Consider the following 25,704-nt stretch of genomic DNA (forward strand, 5'->3'; position numbering starts at 1 on the left):
GAGCGGCAGTACTAGGATGACAAAAAGAAGAAGGCGGTCATCGAGGACTTAAAAAGACAATACCCTAACCCTCCAATTGGGAGTTCAATGATAATTACATGCGAGAAGCTGTCTTGAAGCATCGTAGGTCAACCTTGCGAACTTCCATCGCAAAGGGGAAGACTAAACCTAGGTGAGTGGACAAAGTTGACTAAGTTTTTGAAGAAGGGGTATAGGGAACAACCCCAAAAGTTCGACAATCAAAGGAGGGCTGCGAGGAGACAGCTGGACACCATAGGTACTTCGCACCTTAGCAGTGGCAGAAGGGCCGCATTCAAGGCATGGGTGGTAAGTCTACTTCTTCTCATTTAATTTATGATTCTATTTGTTTTATTACATATTGCATGCACTTTATCTAACTCTTGTAATTTGGCCCCACAACAAACTACGATGGGTCGCCTTCTCACAAACAAAGAGACGAGATGCGCATTCTGCATAGGAGCGAAGTCGTGGTTTATTGAGATGGAGGCACAGGGAGCGAGAGTCAATTGAGCTGAGGTGGCTGCTCGCTCAATACCTACTTGTAATCTCACATTTTATATTGTTTTATTCTTTAAGTTCCAATCTAATTTCCAATAAATATGGTTTCACTCTTAGAATGCAAGCTCGAACATCCCATCAATGGAGGTGAGCGATGATGATGATGAGGCAGGTCTCGAGGGATTTGGCTTAGACGGCTTCGATGAGGGCCAAGGATCAAGCGTAGCTCATGAGGACCAGGGATCATGTTGGCATGACCATGACAACGACGACGATGACTCCGATGATTCGGATGAGTAGTAGTAGTTTGTATATACTTCGGCATGTATATGCTTTTATATGTCGGCTCGTTTGAGTGATTTTGTATCACCCTTTCGAAAGGGAAATTTTGTAGCAAACAAGGTTGTATATACTTCGGCATGTATATGCTTTTGTCTCTCGGCTCGTTTAAGCGATTTTGTATCACCCCTTTCACAAGGGAAATTTTGTAACAAACAAGGTTTGAGAGTTTTATCTCGCCATGTTCTTGTAAACATTCTTTTGTAATGCAAAAAAAAAAAACATTAGTGGGGCAAAGCACGGCTTTCTATGGCCCTGTTTAGCCCCACTAATGTTTTTTTAAAGTTCTGTTAAGGGTCACTATATCGCTATATAGGGACACTTATATAGTGACACATCTTTTTCGACATTAATAGCGATGTAAATAACGACTTTTGCGCTTATTAAAAAAACTTTTGTGTAAAAAAGGTTGGTATTTCCATCGAAAAACGGCATGTGCCTTGTAGTGGCTTTTGGGAATAAACCCCAAAAAATGTGTGAAAGGGAAGATGCAAATAAGCATAAAGAAAGAATCCCTTTTTGATCAAAGACTAGTCAATTATTTAATGAGACTACATGCTACAAATGACTAAGTGAAAGCTAAACATGTCGTAAGTCACTCATGATTAGACCTTGTGCATCTTGGAAACCCAAATCTATGGCCCCATAGATACCTTAGAGAAGTCATTTGAGCAAAAACTTTCATTAACTTTTTGTGTTGGTTGACCTCAATTGAGTTAGTCAATGAAAGCCAAAGTCAAAGTGATTGCCTACGTGGAAGGTATTTGACATCTCATCCTCAACAACTGTTGTATGTGGAGCCTGATCCGTTCTTTTGAAGGTTTTTTTTTTTGCCATCCTTTGGACCCATGCGTGTTTACACCCATTCTATGAAAGCAGGGTGTGGGGGGCCAATGCCCCTCTTAGGACTATCATCAGGGGGTTCCAAGGGGGGCCGATGACATGCATTAGGCCCCCCTTGGCGGGGGTTGGGGGTAGCGCTTCCGAAGCCAAAAATACATTAACATTGGTGCATGAATTGTGTGGTCGAAATTGTAAGATAAGGGTGTGTCTCACATAGCAGGAGAGCAGTGCATATATTGCTTCTACCTTGTATCTTCTCGCTTTCTAGTTAACAAAAACAAAGGACTGGCTGTTTCTCCATTAACGTAGCCCACATTGGGTGAACCATGGTCCACGTATTTTGGTGTCTCTCTTTCTCTTCCATTCTGTGTGCTTTCTATATAGTGTATTCTACGCATTCCACTTCTCAAGGAAAAATTTGAACCACATATGACCACATGTCATCTTTTTGGATGGTTTGGAAAACCACTATGTCTTCATGTTTATTGTAAGAACTGTCCTATCATATAACTCCAAAGCTAACATTTGGAGCTTGACTCACAACCACCTCTCTCTCCTTTACTTTTTTCTCAATAAATGTGCATTAGCATGTGATTTTATGTGGATTAAGGCAAAAGAATAGTTTGAGTCTACTACTCCCCAAGAATTCATGTGACTTTTCTTTTTGACACTGTTGCTAAATACCAAAACACATTTATTCATTTTTATAATATTCATAATATGAAGAATTTATGTTCAATGGCCACTCTTCAAATGATGAAAAGATAATTGGTTTAAACATAATAATTTTGTCCAATGCTAAAATTTTATGTTGCCTTCACTGAAGTCAAATTGTGATAAATCAGTGAAGTTATACATGACATTGCATGCATCCTATATTCCATACAAGGATACAATATCCATCATTCATATTTTCTATTCTATAGAATGAAAAAATATTCCTTTAGTGCTATAATGTAAGCATTAAAATTGAAACAATCTTGTTAGCCCGAGCATGGACATATACATTCTTTGAAAGACACAAACATCTCTTTTCTAACACAATGTACCCTTTAATATTTCATATAGGACTATTTGCATATTCCATTGACATATTGCATCAAATGATATAACAAAATTAACAATTGAAGCATTGGGATACTATAAGTAAAACAATCATTTCTTTTTGTCACAAAATTATTTAAGAATCATGAATCTTAATTTAGTCTAAGCACACCCTCGTGGTGTTCATCATATAAACATGTAACAAAGCACCCTAACCAATGGAGGGAGATTTTTAAAAATAGGGGGATCGACATATCGTTTATAGTTTTTAATATACCCATTTAGTGTAAATTTCTATGGTTTTATAGGGGAGTTTTACATACAACATACGAAATTTATGCTCCAAATATGCATACAAACGGAAGGGGGTGAATAAAAGAGTAATCCCCCTTTGGAAGACAACCTTCTTTTGTTTACTTGATAGCCTTTATATTGGCTCTTATAGTAGCTAGGAACAACATAGTCTCCATATTATTTTTAATAAAAGGATTTGTCATAGGTCTACGTCCCCAATTACAACCTCGAGGTGAATTAAAATGCATATTTATAATTGTCAAATAAAGTTGGCTTACATGCTAAGGTTTGCTATAGTCCTTTTATGTCACCTAGTTTGTGTTAAAATTTTGTCTTGCCCATATATGATGTACTTTTATCTGATATTTGCACCACTATATATAATTTCTAGGGCATGATACTAGTGGAAGCCTTGTGAAGATATACCTTTTTGACCTCTTGTCGTTTGCCTTGCAATAAGCCAGGGTTTTTATAAAAAAAAGAAGGAACGATAGTTATGGAAGTGTAGGTCATTAGGCAAATCCTTCATGAACATAGCTTTGAAAGTGCATGTCATTGGGGAAAACTTTCCCTAATATGCAATTACAAATACTAGCCCATGCTACCCTTGTCAAGGCTTTAATGGGTTTAAATATACCTAAACTTCATATACTATAAGCTAAAATCTAGACTTATAGATTGCTCTAGGTGAGTTTTGCATCAATTTGAGTACATGGAGGGCTAAATTTGGAGCTTGTATGAGAGTTATGTTAAATTTTGGTGAATTTAGCAAATTTAAAGATGTAAATATTAGCCGAGGCGACTTGGAGAAGGCACCAAAGATATATGTATGTAATTTTTCGTGTATGACAAAAGTCCTTTTTGTAAAAGAAAAATATATCCAAATTGTGATAAACGACAAATGATCAATGATGATCATCTCTCTCTCTCTCTCTCTCTCTCTCTCTCTCTCTCTCTCTCTTCCCCTTTGTCATTGGTGTGCATCCTATCTATCTCCCTCCATCATGGTTATCTACAACACTTCACAAGAGTCTCAATTATTTTCTTTCGTTGTAGCTTAAAGCATCAAATTTGTTCTCTTGCATATCAGCATTCCATCCATAGAGACATCACGACCATTAAAACAGTGCACTTTTGGATGGCACTCTCAATGTGTTTTATTCGTTGTAAGCTTGCAGGATCAATTATGTTCAAGCGTACCCCATGCTCACATATCAGTCGGAATTCGCTTGTGTCATCAATAGCTTTTGAGTGGCATGTGAGCACTTGCACAATTCCGACAGCGAGATTCTAGAGTCTGGATGCGACATATGTTCGGTGGGGGCATCTGGCGAAGCCAAGATGGTGGATCAAGCATATGGGATAAGACAAAGGCAAGCCACATGGCGGAACGATCGGATGCCAGGTGGCGGGCTGATAGTGAGATGACAGCATCTGTGATCGTGTACGTCTCTGTTTGATGTCAATCCGCACTTGATCATCCCACGTAGGTTCTAATTAGATTCAATTGATTCCGTCTTAGATTCCATCACTTTGCTTTTACTGTCCACAGTTCCAATTCGCAAAAGCACCATGTTTATGGCAATCACAACACAGCAAACACCACCCAACTCCACAGATTCCTTCACCATCACCTCAGCTTTCCTTCTGAATGCTTTATCGCCTCGCAGTTTCCTCTGACGATGGCTGCACACTATCTTTCAAGTCTTCGCAAATTCGACTCTACTCGCAAAGCAATGAGAATCCTTGGCACTGCCGTAGGCCTCAATTCCCATCTTCAGGAAAACATTGCTGTGCTTACCGCCAAAGCTCACGAGATTAGCTCTGTTCGCTCGGCCGACACACAAGTTTCATACTATCTTGGGACTTGCCTTGGACCCCTGCGCGGGCGCTTCGATCTACCTAAACGCTTCAGCAGCTCAGAGGCAGAAAAGGCTTCTAGTGCAGAAGACGAGGTAAGCTCATCGACGAATTGTATGCAATGCTTGAGCTTGTGGCTTATAATGAAGCAGTAAATCTGAGAACTTTGGTGCGGTTATGGTTTCTTGCCTTGATGCTACGATCAAAGCACAAAACTTAGGAGTTCAACACCTTTGAGTGGAAGAATTCTTGTACTTTGGACCCGTTTTGATCGTCCTTCTTTCTTTAAAGGAACCCCGTTCGAAAGTAAAGACCAACGGGCACCCAAATTTTGAGAGGCTGTTAAAGATTGCGTGGTTTTTTGCCGTGGACCGTCATATACGACGGAATCTGGTCTGATTGCCCTCTCCTTGGGGCATACACGTGGGTGTCTGAGGCTGTGTGATGCGCCACATACAGCAAGTCTGCATATTATTCAGTCAAGGATAACTTGAGACATCGTTTCTTCCGTGTCTCTGCTCTTCACAACTAAGCCAACGAAAAGCAGTCGTAGAAGTTTGTGGATTTTGTGCGGGTAACAAAAGAGGGAGTGCTTTGTATCTCTTCCATTGAAGAATATAGGCTCCTAAGTGCATTAATGGACCAACAATACGTGAGTATAATCAAGAACTATCGAGGACTATCGTGAATTTGCAACCAGTACGTATTGCACACAATCGCTTGCAGGAGAGATTCGAATTATGTTTTTGCATGCATTAGTACACACAATCTACAGCGGCTTAGTTCAATTGCTGCGTAACGCAATTTCGTGAATTGCTGCGAACCTTTTCCAAAATATAATCTATTTGACACGTAACCCATGCAATCCAATCCAGTTGTCTTTTCACCTATTTCAATTTTTGGTAGTCCCCTTAAGCAAGTTTATGCATAGACTTGTAGCAACATAATTTTAAAATATTACAGGAGTGCGCTGTTGTTTCAGTAGATATGCAGATTCTGAATTTCTGGATGTTACTACCACCTTCTGCTGCAAGGAAGTAAACCTTCGTAGGATTTGGTTCTTATATGATGTTGGGCTCCTGTTTGAAAGGAGATCAAGCAAGATGAGATACTGGTATCTTTTGTTTGGAGCTTCAAATGAAAGGCGAAGGAGATCTTCCATCGTCAAGAAAGTCCTCTCTGTTTTCCAAGTTTTGACGCTGAATGGGGCTGCAATAATTCGTCACGCATTCAGGATAATCAAAGGTCGCCTGAACAAAGAGTTTTTGACATGGAACCCTGGGATTGACACACAAAATTTTGTGTTTCTTGAAGCTTGAATGTTGTGGGGGAATTCTGAAAATTGTTTCTAGAAGTCTTTGCAGCATATTAGATTAGGCTATAATCTTTCCTAGGCTAGGTAAAACTCAGGTCTCACTCAGTTCTCAGTGCATCATGATCCACCAGAGATGCTGAAGTTAACGATGTAGCAGTGGATTGCCGTATCAGCTTCTTTTTAATTTAGCTGCTCGGTTGGGAGGGACTAAGATGAAATACTTTTGTCTTCACAGGCAGTCGTAGCTTGGATGAAGAGACTGTGGACTACTTTGTGATTAGCTTTCTCCTTCAGTGCTGGCCTTTGTCAAAGCTGAGTTTGCCCTTTACCTCTGGAGTGTTGACAGAAATTCAGTACGAGGACCTTAACATAGATGAATGCTCAAGTGTTTGTGGGTGCATGGATGTGTATGTCTGATAGCATATGTTTATACTATGGCAATTTTGTCCATCTAAATATATATATATATATATATTCCAATGCAGATATTGGAATATATATATCTAGATGCACATTTATGGACATCTAGATATATATATTCCAATGCAGATTAGACAAAAGACACACACACACTCTCTCTCTCTCTCTCTCTCTCTCTCTCTCTCTCTCTCTCTCTTCGTTCTTTCGTGCATTGTTCTTTTGTTCATTTTTCAAAAACATCTAATTTGTAAGATTGGTTGTATTCTAGTCTTATGAAGGCATATTATGATATTATATATAGAGAGCTTGAGCTTCACAACCGAGGAGCGTCGTAGGTAAGTACACCAATTCTAGAATGACATCATAATTAACCAGAGGTATTAGGGCAATAAACATTTAAGACTATGTTAAATTACACGGCGCAGCGGAACAGAAACTGAACAAAGAATAGAGAGTACACAGCAAACTAGAGATGAACAAAATTTTCCTTCAGTACTGATGTAGTACAAATGATGGGTCTGTCCATCCGTGCGCTCCCATAGTGGAGCTTAGATGGCGATCTAGACAGATACTAGGTGAAGCGCAACTAGCTAGAAGATCTCTGCTGGAAGATCTGATCTGGTACAATGGACTGGGGAGGTCGCCTCTTTATAGCTATGAGGGCGGTAGTCGGTTCAACATAGTCGGTGGAGCCGACCAATCAACCTAGTTGGTGAAGCCGACCAATCAACCTAGTCGTTGGAACCGACTAGTCGTCCATGGAATATTCAAGGAATATTTCCTATACCGTCGCCTCAGGGGCTCTCGCCCCCGAACCCCTATCAGGGGGGCCGCTGTCTCCCTGGGACCCCCCAGACCCCAGCAAGAGCAAGGGGCTCCCACACAATCACCTTTCTACCATCAACGGTCTCATTGATAGACCTCATCTGACATGCAAGTCAGGATGCATCCAATGTCCCGGGCTCACACATGGCTTCTCCTCATATGGGGGCTTTACAACTTGAGCACCTTGGTGGTTACCAGGAGGGTGGGGCATTGAGCATATCTAACACCCCCCCTCAATGTCCACCCATAGGTGAACTACCTTCTCGGCCCAATGCCGAGTCTCTGAAGATGACCCTGAAGCTGATCCTTCCCGAGTGCCTTGGTGAAGATATCTGCTCCATTTTGCTCTGTCGAACAGTAGACCAATTCCACAATCCCAATCAAATCACGCACATAGTGATACTAAATCTCTATATGTTTTGTGCGCGCATGAAACAGTGGATTTTTAGCAATGGCCATGCAACTTTGATTGTTGCACCTCAGCATAGTTGCCTCATCCTCTTGCACTCCCATGTGCCATAAGATCCAGATCCTCCTCAGCCACACTGCTTCACAAGCAGAAAAACATGTTGCCTTGTACTCAGGCTCGATAGAAGACAATGCCACTGTTGGTTGTTTCTTATTGATCCAAGAGAAGATACCTGAACCTAAAGAGAAACAATATCTAGAAACTGATTTCCTGGAATTAAGATCTTCAGCCCAATCTAAGTCACAATGACCAGCCAAGGAAGTGCCCGTACCATAGGTGATGCCATAATCAAGAGTGCCCTTCACATACCTGAGCACCCGCATCCCTGCATTCCAATGATTCTCTCGGGGCTTATTGGAGAACCTGCTCAAAACGCTAACAGCAACACTGATGTCCGGTCTGGTGTTGCACAGATAGATGAGACTGCCAACCAACTTCCTGTACCTCCTGATGTCTGCTGGTGGTGAGGCATCCTCCATAGACAGACTCACATTTATCTTCATAGGTGTAGCTATCTCCTTGCACTTGGACATACCAAATGCCTTCAAGATCTCCCTTGCATATTTCGAGATGAAGATCTTGCCTGGCTCTTGCCAAACTTCAATCCCCAAAGAGTAGTGCATCAAGCCTAAGTCTGTCATCTCAAACTCTGTGCTCAACGCCTTTCTAGTCTGCTAGATCATGTCTTCATAGTCACCTGTAATAAGGAGATCATCCACATATAGAATAATAATAGCAGATTTTTCACCTTTCGTGTACACATACAAGTTAGCATCTGAGACACATCTTTTGAAGTTTAATTTATGAAAGAATTTGTCTAAAGAATTTGTCTATCCATTGGTACCATGCTCTTGGGGCTTGTTTCAGCCCATACAGAGCCTTCTTCAGCTTGCATACCTTGTTCTCAGAATGGGGGGCCTCAAACCCAGGTGGCTGAGCCACGTACACCTCCTCCTTGAGGTCACCATTCGAGAATGCTGATTTAACATCCATTTGATAAACTGGCCACTTTTTATGAGCAGCCACCGATAGTACTGTGCGAATAGTGGTCATTCTGGCAGTCGGAGCGAAAGATTCCTGAAAATCAAACCCTTCTACCTACGAAAATCCTTGTGCAACCAATCTGGCTTTGTACTTTTCCAAAGTCCCATCGGCCTTATACTTTACCTTCCAAACCCACTTGGTGCTGTTAGGTCGTCGATCTACCAGCTCCCAAGTTTCATTCTTCATGATGCTGTCATATTCTACTTGCATAGCGTTTTTCCAATCTCGGTCTGCAAGTGCTTCCTCCAAACTTACAGGCTCCTTTACTTCTGCAATAATCTCAACCATCAAGACCATATTGACTATGTGAGCAGAATTCCTCCTTTGCTCCTCGATTCTCTGAGACCGCCTTGGTCCATTTGCATGCTGCTCAACAGACATAGGCATCTGGTTATCATGGTCATAGAGCTGCCTTACCCATCGCGGCAATGGCTTTTCCGGTGGTGTAACAACAGGTTGGTGACTTATACCTTCATCATCTAATATTTCCTCCTCCTTTATAGCTCCCGGGACAGGTCCATAGTAAATTACCTCTTCGCTTGATGATAAAGTGGAAGAGCTCTTCTCTGCCTCCATTGCATGTGGCTGCTCCCTGAACACCACATCGCGGCTCGCTATGATCTTCTTTGCCTCTTGGTCATACAACTTATAGGCTTTCTTCTCATCACAATAGCCTAAGAAGATACATTTGGTGCTTTTTGGTTGTAGCTTGTTTCTCTCTTTGTCCGGTACATGCGCATAGCATTCACACTCAAACGTTTTGAAGTGGGAGACAAATGGCTTCTTACCGCTGTAAGCCTCATGTGGTGTTTTACCTTGCGATTAAGGATGTAAACCGCAGTATTAACAGCCTCAGCCTAAAAGTGGTTTGGCAGTCCAGCACCTTTCAACATACACCTCCCCATCTCCACGGTGGTCCACATTCGGTGTTCAACAACCGAATTTCGCTGAGGCATATGTAGTGTCGCCGTTTGTCGCTTGATCCCTTTGCTCTTGCAAAAATCTCCAAACTCTATAGAAACAAACTCACCACGACCATCCGATATGATTTTCTTCACTTTTCTCCCTGTTTCATTTTCAACAAGTTGTAGCCATTCTTTAAATTTACCAAAAGCTTGAGCCTTTTCGCGAAGAAAGTATACCCACATCTTCCTATTATAGTCATCAACAATCAATAGAAAATAGGAAGATCCCCCCAAGGCCTGTGTAGGCATCTTACCGCAAAAGTCAACATGCACCAACTCTAGAGGAGCGTTTGCTCTATTCTTGCTTTCTTGTGGGAATGCCTTTCTCTGTTGCTTGTCCATCATGCAAGCTTCACATGGTTCTTTGATTTCTGCTACTGCAGGTAAGTGAGCAACCATACCTTGCTTCTGCATCTCCTTCAGCACTGCAAATCCGATGTGGTCGAATCTTTCGTGCCAATCTGCTTGTGCCCACTCCAGCGATGTCTGTAAGAGCACTTAGCTCATACAAATTGTTCCTCCTTACTCCTGTGCCAACAAGATTGCCTGCATTATCCAGAATTTTTGCTCCTGTCTTATTGAACCTCACTTCATGGTCAAGGTCAGTTATAGAAGCAACTGATAGTAGATTTCTCTTGATTTGTGGAACATACTGCTAGCACATTAGATAGTTTCTTAACATCTCCATTTATAGAAACGAATGAAACCGTACCTGTACCCTCAACAGGGCATTTTGCGTTATTTTCAACCGTCACGGTGATGGGTTCCTATAGAGGCTGCATGGAACAATATAGACCCTTCTTGCAGGTCATGTGACGGGAGGCACCACTATCCAACATCCATGAATCAGTGGTTGACGCTTCTTGAACTGAGGAACACTCTTCCTCACTGGCCAGAAATAGATCCAACTCTGCTTCCGTTGTGTTAGCTGACTCTTTCCCCTTATCTGTCCTCTTCAGGGTACCATTCTTTTCATTTGCTTTCTTGACCCGGCAATCTACAATCACATGGCCCTTCTTCTTGCAGTAGAAGCATTCTCCCTAAAACTTCTTCTTGCCACCCTTCTCCTTTTTGTCACCACTAGTAGAGGACTCACCTTTGGTAGAGGAACCACCTTTGCCTTTCGCAGTGGCAAAGAACGCAGCATCCCCATTGCCGCCTGCATCTCGAGCTTTAAGCCTCAATTCCTCCTCCATAAGTAAAGCACAGAACTCCTCAAATGACAATGGTTGGGGTCTCACCTGAGTGTTAAGCGATGTTACTTGTCCATCAAACCTTGGTGGACATATCCGGAGACACCGCCGAGCTAGCTCTTCGCTAGTCTTTTGTATCCCAGCATCAGCCATCTGGTCAAGCAGATTTTTGATTCGGGTTATAAATGCCTCTGCCGTCTCTTCTTCATTAAACTTCTCAGCTGCGAACTGATTCTCCAAGTTCTGGATCCTTGTCTAATTCCACGTCTCATATTGAGTCTTCAATATGTTCCAGGCCACAGTTGCCTTAGATGTATGCTGAATCAAGGTCAAAACACTTATCAGTAGTACTTGTAATCAGGGCACATAGAGCATCTGTGTTCTTGCATTTCCAAGCTCGTAGAAGGCGGCATTAGGAGGTATCGTACTCCCCGGATTTGCTGGGTCGGGGGTTCCTTGTGATTCTGGGTCAGTCCCCAGTATTGTCTCCAGAAGCTCATATGAATCCAAAATAGTAGTAATTTTAAACTTCCACAAAGTGTAGTTTGTACCATCTAGCTTGCCTTCAGTGAAGGCTGGAAGGCGAATCCTCAACGCTTGGATTGTTGGTACAGCTGGTGCAGTTGTAGCTGCTAAACTCGAGCCGCTTCCTATTGCCATCACTCCGTATGCTGTTGAAGCCCTCGCCTCTCTTCTACTCTTCGATCCTTAGAGTCACCTGGGCTCTAATACCATGTTAAATTACACGGCGCAACGGAACAGAAACTGAACGAAGAATAGAGAGTACACAACAAACTGGAGATGAACAAAATTTTCCTTCAATATTGATGTAGTACAGATGTTGGCTCTGTCCACCCGTGCGCTCCCACAGTGGAGCTTAGATGGCGATCTAGACAGATACTAGGTGAAGAGCTACTAGCTGGAAGATCTGATCTAGTACATTGGACTGGGGAGGTCTCCTCTTTATAGCTATGAGTGCGGTAGTCGGATCAACGTAGTCAGTGGAACCGACCAGTCAACCTAGTCGGTGAAGCCGACCAGTCAACCTAGTCGGTGGAACTGACTAGTCGTCCATGGAATATTCAAGGAATATTTCCTATACCATCGCCTCGGGAGATCTTGCCCCCAAACCCCCACCAGGGGGGCTAGCTGGGCCCCCAGACCCCAGCAAAAGCAAGGGGCTCCTACACAATCACCTTTCTACCATCAACAATCTCATTGATAGACCTCATCTGACATGCAAGTCAGGATCCACCATCCAGTGTCCCAGGCTCACACATGGCTTCTCCTCATATGGGGGCCTTACAACTTAAGCACCTTGGACCACTGGTGGTTACCAGGAGGGTGGGGCATTGAGCATATCTAACACCCCCCCTCAATGTCCACCCCTAGGTGAACTACCTTCTCGGCCCAATGCCGAGTCTCTGAAGATGACCTTGAAGCTGATCCTTCCCGAGTGCCTTGGAGAAGATATCTGCTCCATTTTGCTCTGTTGGACAGTAGACCAATTCCACTATCCCGTCCTCGATCAAATCACGCACATAATGATACTGAATCTCTATATGTTTTGTGCGTGCATGAAACATTGGATTTTTAGCAATGGCCGTGCAACTTTGATTGTTGCACCTCAGCACAGTTGCCTCATCCTCTTGCACTCCCATGTGCCATAAAATCCTCCCCAGCCACACTGCTTCACAAGTAGCAAATCTAACAGACTAATACCGAATGCAGATTAGAGACGATTTACTTTCAGTCTATCTCGTGATTGCTGTATGAGGCTCTACATAGTGACTTTGTTCTTAGTTATGCCATGGGACACAGTAAACGTGATTTTATGTGAAGTCAGTCAGTCTATGTTATTCAGACTCTAAAACTGTTTTCTGCATGTAAGATTTATTTTCATCTTACAAGCATAAGGACTTCCCTCACTAGAATGCCATCATTGAGACTTCAAATTTCATATGATTCTGCACAGATGTTTGACTTCCCCGGTTTAAAAGTGCGGTATTCAAGTAACATGACCTTTATTCCTGAGGCTCTGGATGAGGCAATCCCCTGTTTTCGGCTGCTATATGAAAATGGCCAGCTTATCGACCCTTCACATGTAGCTGAGGTGAGGTATGGAGATGGTATCTGCAATTCGTTTTGAGCATGAAGAAAATGATTTTTCAAGTTACACATGGAAAGTTTCATCTATAATAATCTGCATTGACTGCAGTTTGACCGACAACTCTGCTTGGAGATGTACAACAAAATGGTGTCCCTGCAGATAATGGACACTATTTTTTATGAGGCGCAAAGGCAAGGGAGAATTTCTTTTTACGTCACTACTATAGGTGAAGAGGCCATAAATATTGCTTCTGCAGCAGCTCTATCTCCAAGTGATGTGGTATTTTCTCAGGTATAGACTTTCAAATCGTCCTGACATACCCTTTACCATAGGTCATGGTGGATTCTGCAATGAATGTCTGTGTGAGCTAATATCTGTGCCTGGCAAGTGCAGTACCGAGAGCCAGGCGTGCTAATGTGGCGTGGATTCACCCTACAGCAATTTGCAAATCAGTGCTTTGGAAATGATGCTGATCTCGGAAGGGGTCGACAGATGCCTGCTCATTATGGCTCCAAGGATCTGAAATTTTTTACAGTTTCGTCTCCTATTGCGTAAGATGCTGCTTGAACAATCTTCAATTCCGTGTAATTGGAATTTATACCAGTTGATCACAACTAAGTCCTTAATGATAACGAAGATGGGTAATCATGTAGGACACAGATCCCCCAAGCTGTAGGTGCTGCATACTCTTTGAAGATGAACAAAGAAAATTCTTGTGCAGTCACGTATTTTGGTGATGGAGGGTCTAGTGAGGTATGCAGATGCTATCAGAGACAATGTGAAGAAGATTAGAGTGTACTGGACCTTTGTGTTAACTGGTTAGGACACATTCGCTAAATTCTGCAATGATGCAGGGTGATTTTCATGCTGCTATGAACTTTGCAGCCGTTCTAGAGGTGCCATTGTTACTTATATGCCGAAATAATGGATGGGCCATAAGCACACCAACTTCGGAGCAATTTAGAAGTAACTACTGTTGTTCATGTTTCAGTGAGTTTTATACAGCATATTAATTAGTGCCCGACCCTTTGCTTTAAGTTTAAGCACTTGAAATGTGCAGGTGATGGAGTGGTTGTAAGGGGTCAAGGTTATGGCATACGTAGTCTTCGTGTGGATGGGAATGATGCCTTGGCTGTTTACTCGGCTATCAAGACTGCTCGTGAAATGGCAGTGGAAGAGAATAGACCCATCCTCATTGAGGCAAGGATGACTTCTGCTGATTGTTAAGCACCTTGACAAATTGTCCTTTCACCTGGGTCCTCTAATCATCTCTGGGGATCATGCAGGCACTCACATATCGGGTTGGTCATCACTCCACTTCAGATGATTCATCAAAATATCGCAGTAAGGAGGAGATAGAACACTGGAAGATTAAGCGTGATCCAATCGTGCGGTTTAGAACATGGCTTCAGAATAATGGTTGGTGGAGTGTCGAGGAAGAGCAGAATCTACGGACAAGTATTAGAGGAGAGGTATGGCCAATGAGCAGAGGCTTGAAATCCTCAGCTTTGATCCCTCAATGGCAAACTTCATGTTGGAGTTTACTGTGAGCAATAAATGCTTTTCTAACAGCTATGCATGTTAATTGCAGATAATGACAGCTCTGCAGAGTGCTGAGCTGAGGAAGAAGCCTGGTTTAGCTGATCTTTTCACAGATGTATACGATTCCGTGCCTGAAAATTTGAGAGAGCAGGAGAGACAGATTCATGATATTGTAAACAAATACCCAAACGACTACCCAGCTGACATTCCACTGAATTAATTCATTGTATATACAGGCAGAACATATGCCACCAAAGTGATGGATTGTATCTTAAGTTTGAAAACCAAGGATTACAAAAAGTGTATCTTCATCGGTGACGAGAAAAATTGTACATACAGCATTCAACATGTATAGGCTGCATCACCTTCAGGTGACCCCAGGTGATGCTGCAAGGCTGTCCACATTGGGGAATCAGCCTGTATGACATTACTGGAATCGAATTATAGCTTGTGACTGTGATTCACGATTATGAACCAAAGGATTTTCACCATCCAGGCTGTGCAAAGGACTCCCTTTTTCATTCATTTAATGGTCTTTCTGGCAATATCGTTGAAATTTACAACTTTGTAAAAGAATTCATAGATTGCATGTCAAGTGCATCATAAAGACTATGTTATATGGGATGCATTCTCTTTGTATGAGGCAGAGTAGCCCTTTCAAGGTTAGCCATGTAGTCCTCTTGGAGATCTAGGTCTTTTTAAGGTTGGCTTGATGTAGGTGGTGAATCGCTACCTTCCCTTATACAGACGTATGATGTTAATGCACTTTTAGGCTATGACAAAAGTATGGACCAATGGAGGATTGGTTTAAAAGCCAGAATTGAGAACAGCTAATAATGGGTCCTTAGAATTCCAAAAAGAGCAACTTTTATATGTCTGAATGTAGTCAAACTTGAAGCAATGTGCAGCTTTTGTGGGGGACAGGCAGGGGAAGGGGGCATCATAAAATTAAAATGCCTCCTTTTGTAGAAAAACAGACACCAGAAAACAAAACAGAAGACAGGTGATTTATCATTCTCTGCACCCATTTCTCTTTTTTTGGAGAGATAGAATGGAAGGATACAATTAGTGAAGCAGCAAATATTTACATAAAGTCCCCTGAGACGGTATAACCACTCACAAGGTTGAAACTTGGATTTCACATGCAAAATGAGAACCATCCAAGGAAAACCATGTTACCACAGTGGAGTGTAACATAAAATGTCCTTGTTCGCCATCATGAACAAATACAACTTGTTGGTTGTGGCTGTGGTTGTGGTTGGTCCTAGTTGTTTAGGAGGCAATATGACATCACTGATACCATAAAGAAGATATGACAGTTCTTTGGCACCCTTGAGGTTGTCATATGCGAGGTAAATATCTATCTTCATGTAAATACTAAGCTGGTTCAGTGTCTCCTCTGACATGGACTTCTTACCTATAACATTTCACCAATGTTATCTACCAACAATCCAACTGTTCAGAATTCAGAGCACAAGCATTTCCTTCCAGCTTGGGGTTTCACAGTGGATGGTGGAAAGATTCCAATTTCCATGATTTGGTAACCGAATCCACTACGATAATACATTGATATAATTAGGGTAACATGCCAATGCGATGTTTTGCAGGATCCCGTGCTTTCCTAAAGGAATAGCAGTCTTTAAAGAGGAGAGCGAGGTCCTCCCTTCTTATGAGACATCTCGTCCTAGTCCCCCCCATTAATACCAATCCTAGCTGCTCTGTCCCCTCTCCTTACTGCTGTATGAACTATGTATGAGCCATAGGAGACATAAGACCTTTTAGAAATATCATGTTCCAGAAAATCTGAAACCATCTAAACCAACATCAATGCTTCATCCCATTTTGCTATTTGCAAAATTGGTTTGTTCGAACCTGTTTTGTTGCCCTTGCCCAACCAATGACTGAGTCGCCACATCCCACGAGCAAGACAACAATATACCCCAACTGTGTGGATCTGTCCACCTTTGCCGCAGCATTCAACAAGTGAGGTGATCCTATTGGCTGCTATTTGAACTACTTGCACCATGTGCAATTGTAAATTTTTCTCGTTTTCTTGCTGAGATTCATGAATCTAACTGGGATGCCTAGTCCCCATTCAGCTAAGTGCACTGGTGATGATCTTCCATAATTTCTAAACTTTGTTGTTCAGGTCCCATAGATCCCCCCCAGAGTTTGATAAATCCTCTCTTACTTAATCTTAGGGACTCACGGTGTTTTAATAGGCCATAGCAGTAGAACCCAGATAAGAGTCATTTTGCAACAAAGGCTCTTGCTTTTGTAATGAATCTTTTTCATCTTAAAACTTCGCTACATAGAGTTCCACCAATTGGACACACCTTGGTTGAACCAGGTTCAAATCAAATGATGTCACTCATTTCTGGATAAGCTTTCCACAATTCACATCTCTTAGGCCTTGTATTGACCAAGAGCTTTCCTCTCTAAAATGGTTTTCATTGTCCATTTCCTCACAAATCTATGGGCTGCCCTTTGTACATTAGTAATCTCCAGCTTCACGTGCAAAAAGTCCCACCTAACTTTGACATCGATGATCAAGACCAAGGTTAGGTGGGTGGCCGCGACGATCCTGCTGACGTTCAAGGTAGTTTGATGTCAGCTGGGCAATAAGCATAGTGCAATCTCTTCTTGGAATAAAATGGGATATTTCATACCCACATTATCTCGATCATCCAGATTGCAATCCGAGTTGTGTTGTGATATTTTAGTTGTTCTTCAGTTACACACTGCCTAGTGCCCGCCCAAGCTAGAAAAAGCAAGGGCAACAAGACCTCCAAGCATGTGAAAATGTAGGCTCAGTGACACCTTCGAAGCTTGCTGTCAAAGGTTTTTTCACTTGTGGGCGGGCGATGGGCAGGCAGTAGTGGCTGCCCACGACGATGGGCGCCCCCCTTTTTGTGCGGCAACTCAGGCCTCTCCATGTGGAAGACACGTAAGTGAACGCCCTTCTCTCGCTTGGGCGGGTGCCTGTGTGTAAACGCTTATGCTATAATCGAAGTTTAACAGTACGAATTCGTGTCCAATCCACTCTAAACGTCAAACTTCGGGGAAAAAAGAAAGTACGGTGGCAGTCACCACGTGCCTTGAACTCACGAAGGACGCAAGTTATCAGATATCTGTGCCAAAAATGTAGGCCCTGGCTCATCTTTGGTCCTCCTCGTGTGAACTCGAAGAGCACTGAGTGACTATGATGGACCCAACAACTCGGGTCATCCACTTCGAGAACGACCCCTACTTCGAAAGAAATGTGGGACAAGGTGAAGACGACCTATCAACACACCGATGTCGCAACCCACGCAACCCAATTCTCGAATCACGAAAAACTAACACTTCAGCATCAACCCGTAACTGAGTAAAGTTAAAGATCTTCCACCGACGACCTTCACGTATATAATTATCGAAAACTTCATCACGGTAAGCAATTGGTGATGGCAATATGTCAAGCTTTCAAGTCAGACGGTAACATAGTCGCATTGAATTCTTTCGTCGTGATTGTATCATAAAAGCCAACTCCGAATCTTGTTGACGTAAATTACATCTCCTTTGAGACAATTAGGCACTCAATTCGATGGCATCGTCTCCTCATTGTAAACGCATGAGAACTATGGTAGATGAATTCACTACCTTTAGAGCCGGTCCCCATGGACTTGCATATCCACAAAAGCGAAGATCGTTGCCTATTTTTGAACACGCCCCGAATTCTGTGGAGAGGCACCACCGGAAAAGAAGCTCCTTTCCACGGGTTGCAAGGGGCACCCCCTGGCCATCAGAGATGCCCATGCGGGGTTTTTGTCAGTCCCAAAATAAGTTGCATTCAAGGCTTGTAGTGGCTTTAGCTGGTGCCTAGCATTGGAGGCTATGGAGGTAAGTGAAAAAAGCTCTGAGCAAGCTTGTTCAGGATGTTTGGCTAGAAAACAACATTGATCGAGTTGGTTCACTTTAACAGTTTGTGGAGCCTACAAGGTCCATTGAAGGTTACCAATACTTTCTAAGCTTTATGGATGATTTCTTATGCTACACACTGGTTTATTTTCTCCGAAAGAAATATGAGACTTTCTATAAATTCCCAACTTATAAGGCACTAATTGAAAACTAAATAGGAAATAAAATCAAAACATTACGACAACTTACAAAAATTCACACAAAGATGCGGGGGATCAGATGTTGTGACAAGTGATTGAGGTTCCACTTGTCATAAGGGAAGGCTATAGTGAGGAAGCAACCCATGGGTGTTACAATCGATTGGAGTAGGCACGCATGTCGATAAGATTATCAAAGAGCTTCAACAACATATCACGCTGAGCCTTATCATGTTGATTGCATCCATGTATATCAAGCTGAGCCCCATCATGTAGATCTCATTCAGGGTATAATGGTCTAGCATACAAAAGTAGTGGATGAGGGCCAAAAGAAGAGCTACAATTGGGATCCAAGGCATCCATCGACCTATAATAATTTTAAAAAAATTATTGATGTCGATCTAATCTTTAGGATGTAAACTCTTTAGATAACCTACTTTGGTGGTCTTGCATCCATGTTTCTTTAATGAAATTGCATTCAAGATTCTTACTTCCTATTGTTTGAAGATGAGGAAAAATTTACCTCAATCAATCCATAAATTTATCTCATTCCTTTGCATTATAGTCCACTTGTACACTAATTCTTACTTTTATAAGTGTTAACTTGTCAATCATATGCAAGGTGCATAGAAGAAGACCTTGAACATGTAAGCATGATGAAAGCACCATGGGATGAGAAGTATAGGATGTCTTTTCTAAATCTTATAAAGCCTTCTATAGCTTGAAATTGCTCCCACACAGCCCAAGCTCTTGCATCTTTTTACCTTGTTTTTGTAATTTCTATCTCCATCTAAGATTTACTTATGACACTACAGGGAAGCTAATTGTACGATTTAGCAATGCGTGACTTAAGGACATAATCGTAAGGTTGATGATCAAATTGGCAAGTTGCAAGGTAAGGTCAAGGTTTGAGTTCTCACATACCCAACATGTGACTTTAGTGTTCTTAACCTAATCAAAGTCACCTTAACGTTCTTAACTTAATCACAGTCACCTTAATGTTCTTAACGTAATTAGAGTCACCTTAGTGTTCTTGACTTAATTAGAGCCACCAATAGTCACATTCCTCTAGCCTCTAAGCAACTTGACTTTAAAATGTTTGTTTTAGTCTCTTAATGACTCAATTCTAAGTCACTATAGAAGTCGCAAAAGCCTTTAAAATGCAACGGTTATAGTGAGTATAGGACCTAGGTTTCAAAATTTTACGAAGGTTTTAGTGACTGTCACTTTTAAAGTCTCCGTGGTTTGAGAGTATCAAGCTTGACTTCACCATGGTTTATGATCTCTTTTAAATTAATGGATATGATCATTCTATTTGAGTTCTCCTTTATATTTTTGCAAGCACTCTAAAATAAGATTGAATGACCTTCCTTAAATCCCTCTCCTACTTGAAGTTCTAATCATACGATGCCTTCCTTGTCAATTGCTTTGTTGTCATTGCGTGTACATTGCAATCGTATCTACTCAAGCTTCTCCAATCTATAATATCTTGTGAACTCATGCTAGTACCTCATGGGATTCAACCAATATTAATTTGAGTTCATCCTCTTTACATAAATCATTTTTTCATCTGAAACATATGGATCCTACTATAATTTGTTGAGGCCAATATATGGGATCCTGCAATAACATGTTTTCCACACAAATATATGGATTCTATTATAATATGTTGAGGCTAGTACTTTTTAATGAGTTTTTTCACTTTTATCTTGGATAGGTCTATTTTAGATGATCCTTCATTTAGGAATACAACAATGTCCTCAGATTAATTCCATACCCTTAATGGATTCAATTATAGAGAGATGATTGACCATGTAAGGCTGCTTCCCGTTTTTAATGACCATAAATCCATCAATAGCAATAATCATCAAGAAATTTGTATCATGCTACATGGCCTATTCACTGAGTAGAAAAGCACTTAGTGATGAATCAACATAGAAAATAATGTGATTAGCATGAAGATGATCTCTATATTTCTTAATGAAATGCACCATTGCAAGGAAGCATCCTTCAAAATTGGTGTGATTGTTTTCTGGGTCTTTTCTTCATCAGCTACTATTGAGACGACTAGCAAAGCAAACATGATGGTCTATGTTGTACTCTCCACATTGGATGAGAATGCACCCAATAGCATGATTAGAGGTAGGATCTAAAAATTGGAGACTCCATTCAAGCTTGCTTGAGTTTTTGCCTCTAGTTAAATCTTACCATTTGTCATAACCACTTAAATTTTACCATTTTTCATAATTACTTAAATACCCAAGAGATATTTTCCAAAGTGGAATTGCATGAAAGACCTCATCAGTCAAATCAAAGTCACTCTTGGGTAGAAATAGCTGGCATGGGGCCCATGCCAACATCAAGGGTTGGTTTCTCACAATACATCAAAGGGAGTTTTCCTATTATGAGAGATTAAAATGAATGGAAGAAAAGGTTTTTCTAGATAATCATAAGTCCATTGTTATAGGTACCAAGAAGTCCATTGTTATAAGACCCAAGAAGAGTAAGAGCTGAGAGTCTATATTACTATTCAAATACCTATCATTAAACACATCAATAGGGTGAAGTTTGAGCCCATGGAATCCATCAAAGAAAAAGAAAATCTATTAAATGTAGAAGAAAAAAAAAGGAACAATCATGACTATTCTCCCTTTTTCAAAGCATACAATCAAGGCTACTAAGTTAATTGAAAGACAATTGCCCAGGGATCCCTAATGCAAGATCCTTTGGAGGAGGATTTGGGCCTTGATTGGTGGATGCTATATGGCTTTTGTTGTTTGTGTCTCACCTCGAGTTGATTTATAGAGCTCAAAGGGGAGAGAAAATTCATGGGAGGTGTGGTCATCGAGGAGGCCCATGTTCATTATAAAATATAGTGATTTGATAAGCTCTCTAGATCCTCTTATGAGCCCCTAGGGGTATCACTCTTTAAAAGTTGATAAAAAACATCTGAGAAATCATAGATTTAAAATATAAACTCATACATCTTTGCAAAATTGTTTACTCCTCTTCTATGCATAGGGGCTTTACTTTACAATGAGTTTTTTTGCAATAAGTTTGTGAGCTTTTCCAGAATATCATAAAAACTAGGTCATGCCATAGCTATATACCAAGGTCCTAAGTGTGCAATTCAAGAAGAGATGTTTGTATGAATGATTAATCACAAGGTCTAGAATGGCATGTAAAAAGGAATATGTAGGAATTAATCAAAAATAAAATCATCCCCATAAACTTGGATGAGACCCTATTTCAAATTGGTATGGAGCTATCAAATCCTAGCACTTGCAAGCTAGTAGGTAAGTCCAAGACAACAACGTCCACATCCCATGCTCTTGGCTTTCCTCTTACCTGTGACTTTGCAAGGTTTGTTGAAAAGAAGAACTCTTTAGTGAGCTTGAATGTACCATTCATATTATTCTTGTAAATCTTTACTAATCCCTTACACATGTCTACATACATTTCTCACATTTTCCATCAAATATAACAACAAGGTTTGGGCATGGCTTGTTTGTCCAAATCATTTTTTCAAAACCATGTAGACACATTACTTTTCTTGAAAACAAACATACACCATCTATTGAAAAACAATAATTACCCATGCAATGCGGTTTATAAAACATACCCCAATTGTATGTCAATACTCTTGCTCCATATTGTCCATTCCTCATAGCCTTCTTTTCTCTTCACCTGAATATCAACTCTTCCTTTTTGTGACTTATTGTGGTTTTTTCCTTTTAATGCCTCGGTAAATTCCTCCATGTCCTATCTATGCCTCAAGTACATCTCTTTCTTATTTTCAAGACAAAGGCCTGGGACATAATCTCATACATGAACCAAACATTTGATATCATGCCGCATATTTTCCAATAGATAAATAAATTCAAAAATTTTAAGACACTCCTACCTACCTCTAGAAGAATACATTGTTTTTGCATCACCGCATTGATGTTTCTCTATGTTGCCATCATTTTGGTCTCTTTCTCCATCACTATGTTCGCATAATACCTTCATATACATAACACAATCAGATGGAATAGCCACAAAATTCTTAGACAAACAAATGAGGAGGATAAATAGTGAGGACATATTCGGATACCTGTATACAACTCTCTTTGCAATTTAGTAATTTCATACTTTTTCTCCCCTATGCATGACTCACAAGCCTTGAAATTTTTATGCCTATCTCCTTGACAAGATCTCTAAAAATACCAAGACATTACCTAAGGATTTGATGCAAGCTTGGAGATGAAGGCAATAGAGTAAAGATAATGTACCTAAAATAAAATTGTAGAGTTGTGGTCCATGCTCTTCATATATGATGAGATGATGAGCTAATAAGATCAAATGAAGATGAGCTTCTCTCATGAATGTAAGCTTGGATGGGAATCTATGATGAATCAGATTTAGGCAACCTACCCAAGCACCTCTACATTCCCTTCAACTATGTGGCATTGCACAAAGGTGAAGATGGATTGCTTTGTAGATTGTGGGTGAATTGAGCTTGGTGTAGAGGTAGAGAGTTCTCCTTGTTGAGATCCTTGTGAGGCAAATTGCAATAATTAAGTATGTCCCTAATACACACTTAAGAAAACCTTATCTCATTAATTGATGTACACATAAGAAAGCCTGGTGTATTCAGGTAAAACATCACCTTTATTTAGAAGCATAGTGCATTTTGTGACCCACGTATGGTAGTTTGGAGAAATCTCTCAATGTTATCCATTTGACAAACTTCTATAGTGTTCAAGCAAACTTTGATCTCAATTATGCAATAAACCTAGTGAAGTTGAAGCAATCTTTCAATTAAATAAAATTAGGCCTTAAAGAAAGCAAAGTTGATTATTTTTGTTGTGTCTTGGAAGATACGGTTGAAGGAGAGTGACGTTGTGGCAATGGTGAGGTTACTCACATCGTTGCAAGGTGGGTGACAAACAAACTGTAAATGACCTATTGAAGATGTGATCATAAAACCAATCTAGCTCGAATATGTAGAGTCCCGAGTGGCTCTACACTCCCTTCAACTGTGTGTGGCATTGCACACAGTTGAAGGGCATGTAGAAGCACTAGATGAGCCCTAGTGTACTTGAGAGCAAAGAACTCTCCTCGCAAGACAATCTTCAGAATATGTTGTACTTGAGAGTAGAACACTATTACAAATTTTGCGGAGTAGATGTCATTTTCAACCTTTAAAAGCTTCACTAATTCCCTTTTCCCACAAATACCTTGAGCTCAAGAGATCCTTGGTTTGGTGGGAAAAAAATGGAAAAAAAAGGTGGGGGACCACATGCCACCTTGGCATCAAAGTTCCCATTTCCCACAAAACTCCCACCATGTCATAAGGCCTTAACCAACTGGCATTTTTAAAGATGGCTAAGGTGTTAGTCTTGTATCAAATTTGTCTTATATGGCACCACTTAACAACTTTGGTGGTACCAAGGTCACCAATGAGTGGCACCACCTCAACTTTTCACCATCGCCATGGATCAGTTATCTATCTTCTCACTTGCTATTACTATAGGATAGCAGATGAAACTTTAGCCTGTTCGAATGCAGAGTAGTGGATCTATGAATTTGTTTCCAAGGTTTGGCCACTCACTTATTGCAACGGGATAGCAGATGCAAGTAGTGGATCTATGAATTTGTTTCCAAGTTCTGGCTTGAAAGCTAGCCTCAGCTAGTTCTCAAAAGGAAGCTCATGGTGAAATAGAAGCATCAACATGCCACCAAAGACAGAGACTCCACCAACAGAGATCTAGGGACAAGGGCCAATTATGAGACACACACTACCAGGGAGTAAGATGTAAACCTGTAGGAAATGACAAGAGACAAGACGGTGAACCTACCCAACCTACCAGGTTTCACTTTACACTTGGAGGATAAAGACATACAAAACCTATAGAAAGGCACAGTTGACAAGGGCCTCAAGAGACTACTAGCGGACTTCAGTCTGCACTAGACAGTTTTCACTTTTCCAGTAGGACACAAACAGAATACAAAATACGAAAGCGGTTTCATTTGCAGCACAAGCTCAGAAACTTCCTCTCATGGAGCCCCTCCCCAACATGTGGTGTAGCACACTGAGACAGGGTAAACCTTGCCAAAGATGTAGAGAGGAACCTATGTGGGAGCTCACCAAGGAGGTTGAAGCTTGTTTAAAGCCCCTATGACCCCAAAACAATCGGCGTGGGAGCAGCTCTCACCGAGAGCAAGGAGAATCTTCAACGATCCACCCTCCACCATCCCCACAGAAGGAGATCTTGAAAAAGCTCGAGTAGATGCTAGCTCTTTTAAAGGTAAACTCCCTACAGTTTTGGTTCACAATGCTATATTGAATGAAACCACAAAATGTCTATGTTCTTGCGCGGTGGTAGGATATACACAGTCCTCGACCACTTGCACTATTCCTCAAAGGATGGGTTAGAAATTTTTGGTCTTGTAAAGGTCTGAATGTCACTAGCATTCGCTTCGTAAGGAACGGATACATTGTTTTCCTTTTTGAAAAACCAAAAAATGGCATCGAAAGTAGTTCAAAAGGAAAAAATGGCATCAGAAGGGTTTGTGGACCATTAGAAGTCAACCGCTGTCTGTACAGATGTGGGAACCTTTCTTTAATCCTGATTTACCACCGCCCTCCAAATCCCCAATATGGGTAGAATTCCCTGATCTGCCTCTCTCCTCTTCCTGCAAGTAGAGGCCCTTTGCACCCTACTAGGCTAGTTCCTAGCCCTGGAAACAGAAGGTTTATTAGCCTGAGAGGAAACCCCCAAGTCTATGTCTTGATGGATTTAGCGACAGACCCACCTAATTCCATTCGAGTTCTAGATGGTG

The 25,704-nt window shown here is 41.2% G+C and overlaps 1 protein-coding gene across 2 annotated transcripts; it reads left to right on the forward strand.

Moving 5' to 3' along the window:
* The first annotated feature begins 4,580 nt into the window (after nt 1-4,580).
* Nucleotides 4,581-15,299, forward strand: LOC147902447 (2-oxoisovalerate dehydrogenase subunit alpha 2, mitochondrial-like). 2 transcript variants are annotated; one of them, XM_087373151.1, is made up of 9 exons: nt 4,581-4,994; nt 13,106-13,243; nt 13,400-13,531; nt 13,634-13,791; nt 13,894-13,993; nt 14,095-14,206; nt 14,301-14,440; nt 14,527-14,712; nt 14,832-15,299. In XM_087373151.1, the coding sequence occupies exons 1-9, from the start codon at nt 4,722-4,724 to the stop codon at nt 15,000-15,002; spliced, it is 1,410 nt and encodes a 469-aa protein (XP_087229277.1). In that variant the 5' UTR covers nt 4,581-4,721; the 3' UTR covers nt 15,003-15,299. The 2 variants fall into 2 exon arrangements, with proteins under 2 accessions (XP_087229277.1, XP_087229276.1); XM_087373150.1 differs by having other exon boundaries at nt 13,349-13,531; nt 14,832-15,298.
* Nucleotides 15,300-25,704: the final 10,405 nt, after the last annotated feature.

This window comes from Dipteris shenzhenensis, chromosome 4, assembly GCF_047967505.1.
Source record: "Dipteris shenzhenensis isolate YYH24624 ecotype China chromosome 4, Dip_SZ_1.0, whole genome shotgun sequence".
Taxonomy (NCBI): domain Eukaryota; kingdom Viridiplantae; phylum Streptophyta; class Polypodiopsida; order Gleicheniales; family Dipteridaceae; genus Dipteris; species Dipteris shenzhenensis.

Excerpts from the sequence above, each read along its gene's own strand:
- LOC147902447 (XM_087373150.1), top strand. The coding sequence starts at position 4,722 with ATGGCTGCACACTATCTTTCAAGTCTTCGCAAATTCGACTCTACTCGC. Across the intron at positions 4,995-13,105 it reads CTTCTAGTGCAGAAGACGAG|ATGTTTGACTTCCCCGGTTT; the intron begins GTAAGCTCATCG and ends GATTCTGCACAG. Across the intron at positions 14,713-14,831 it reads GGACAAGTATTAGAGGAGAG|ATAATGACAGCTCTGCAGAG; the intron begins GTATGGCCAATG and ends TGTTAATTGCAG.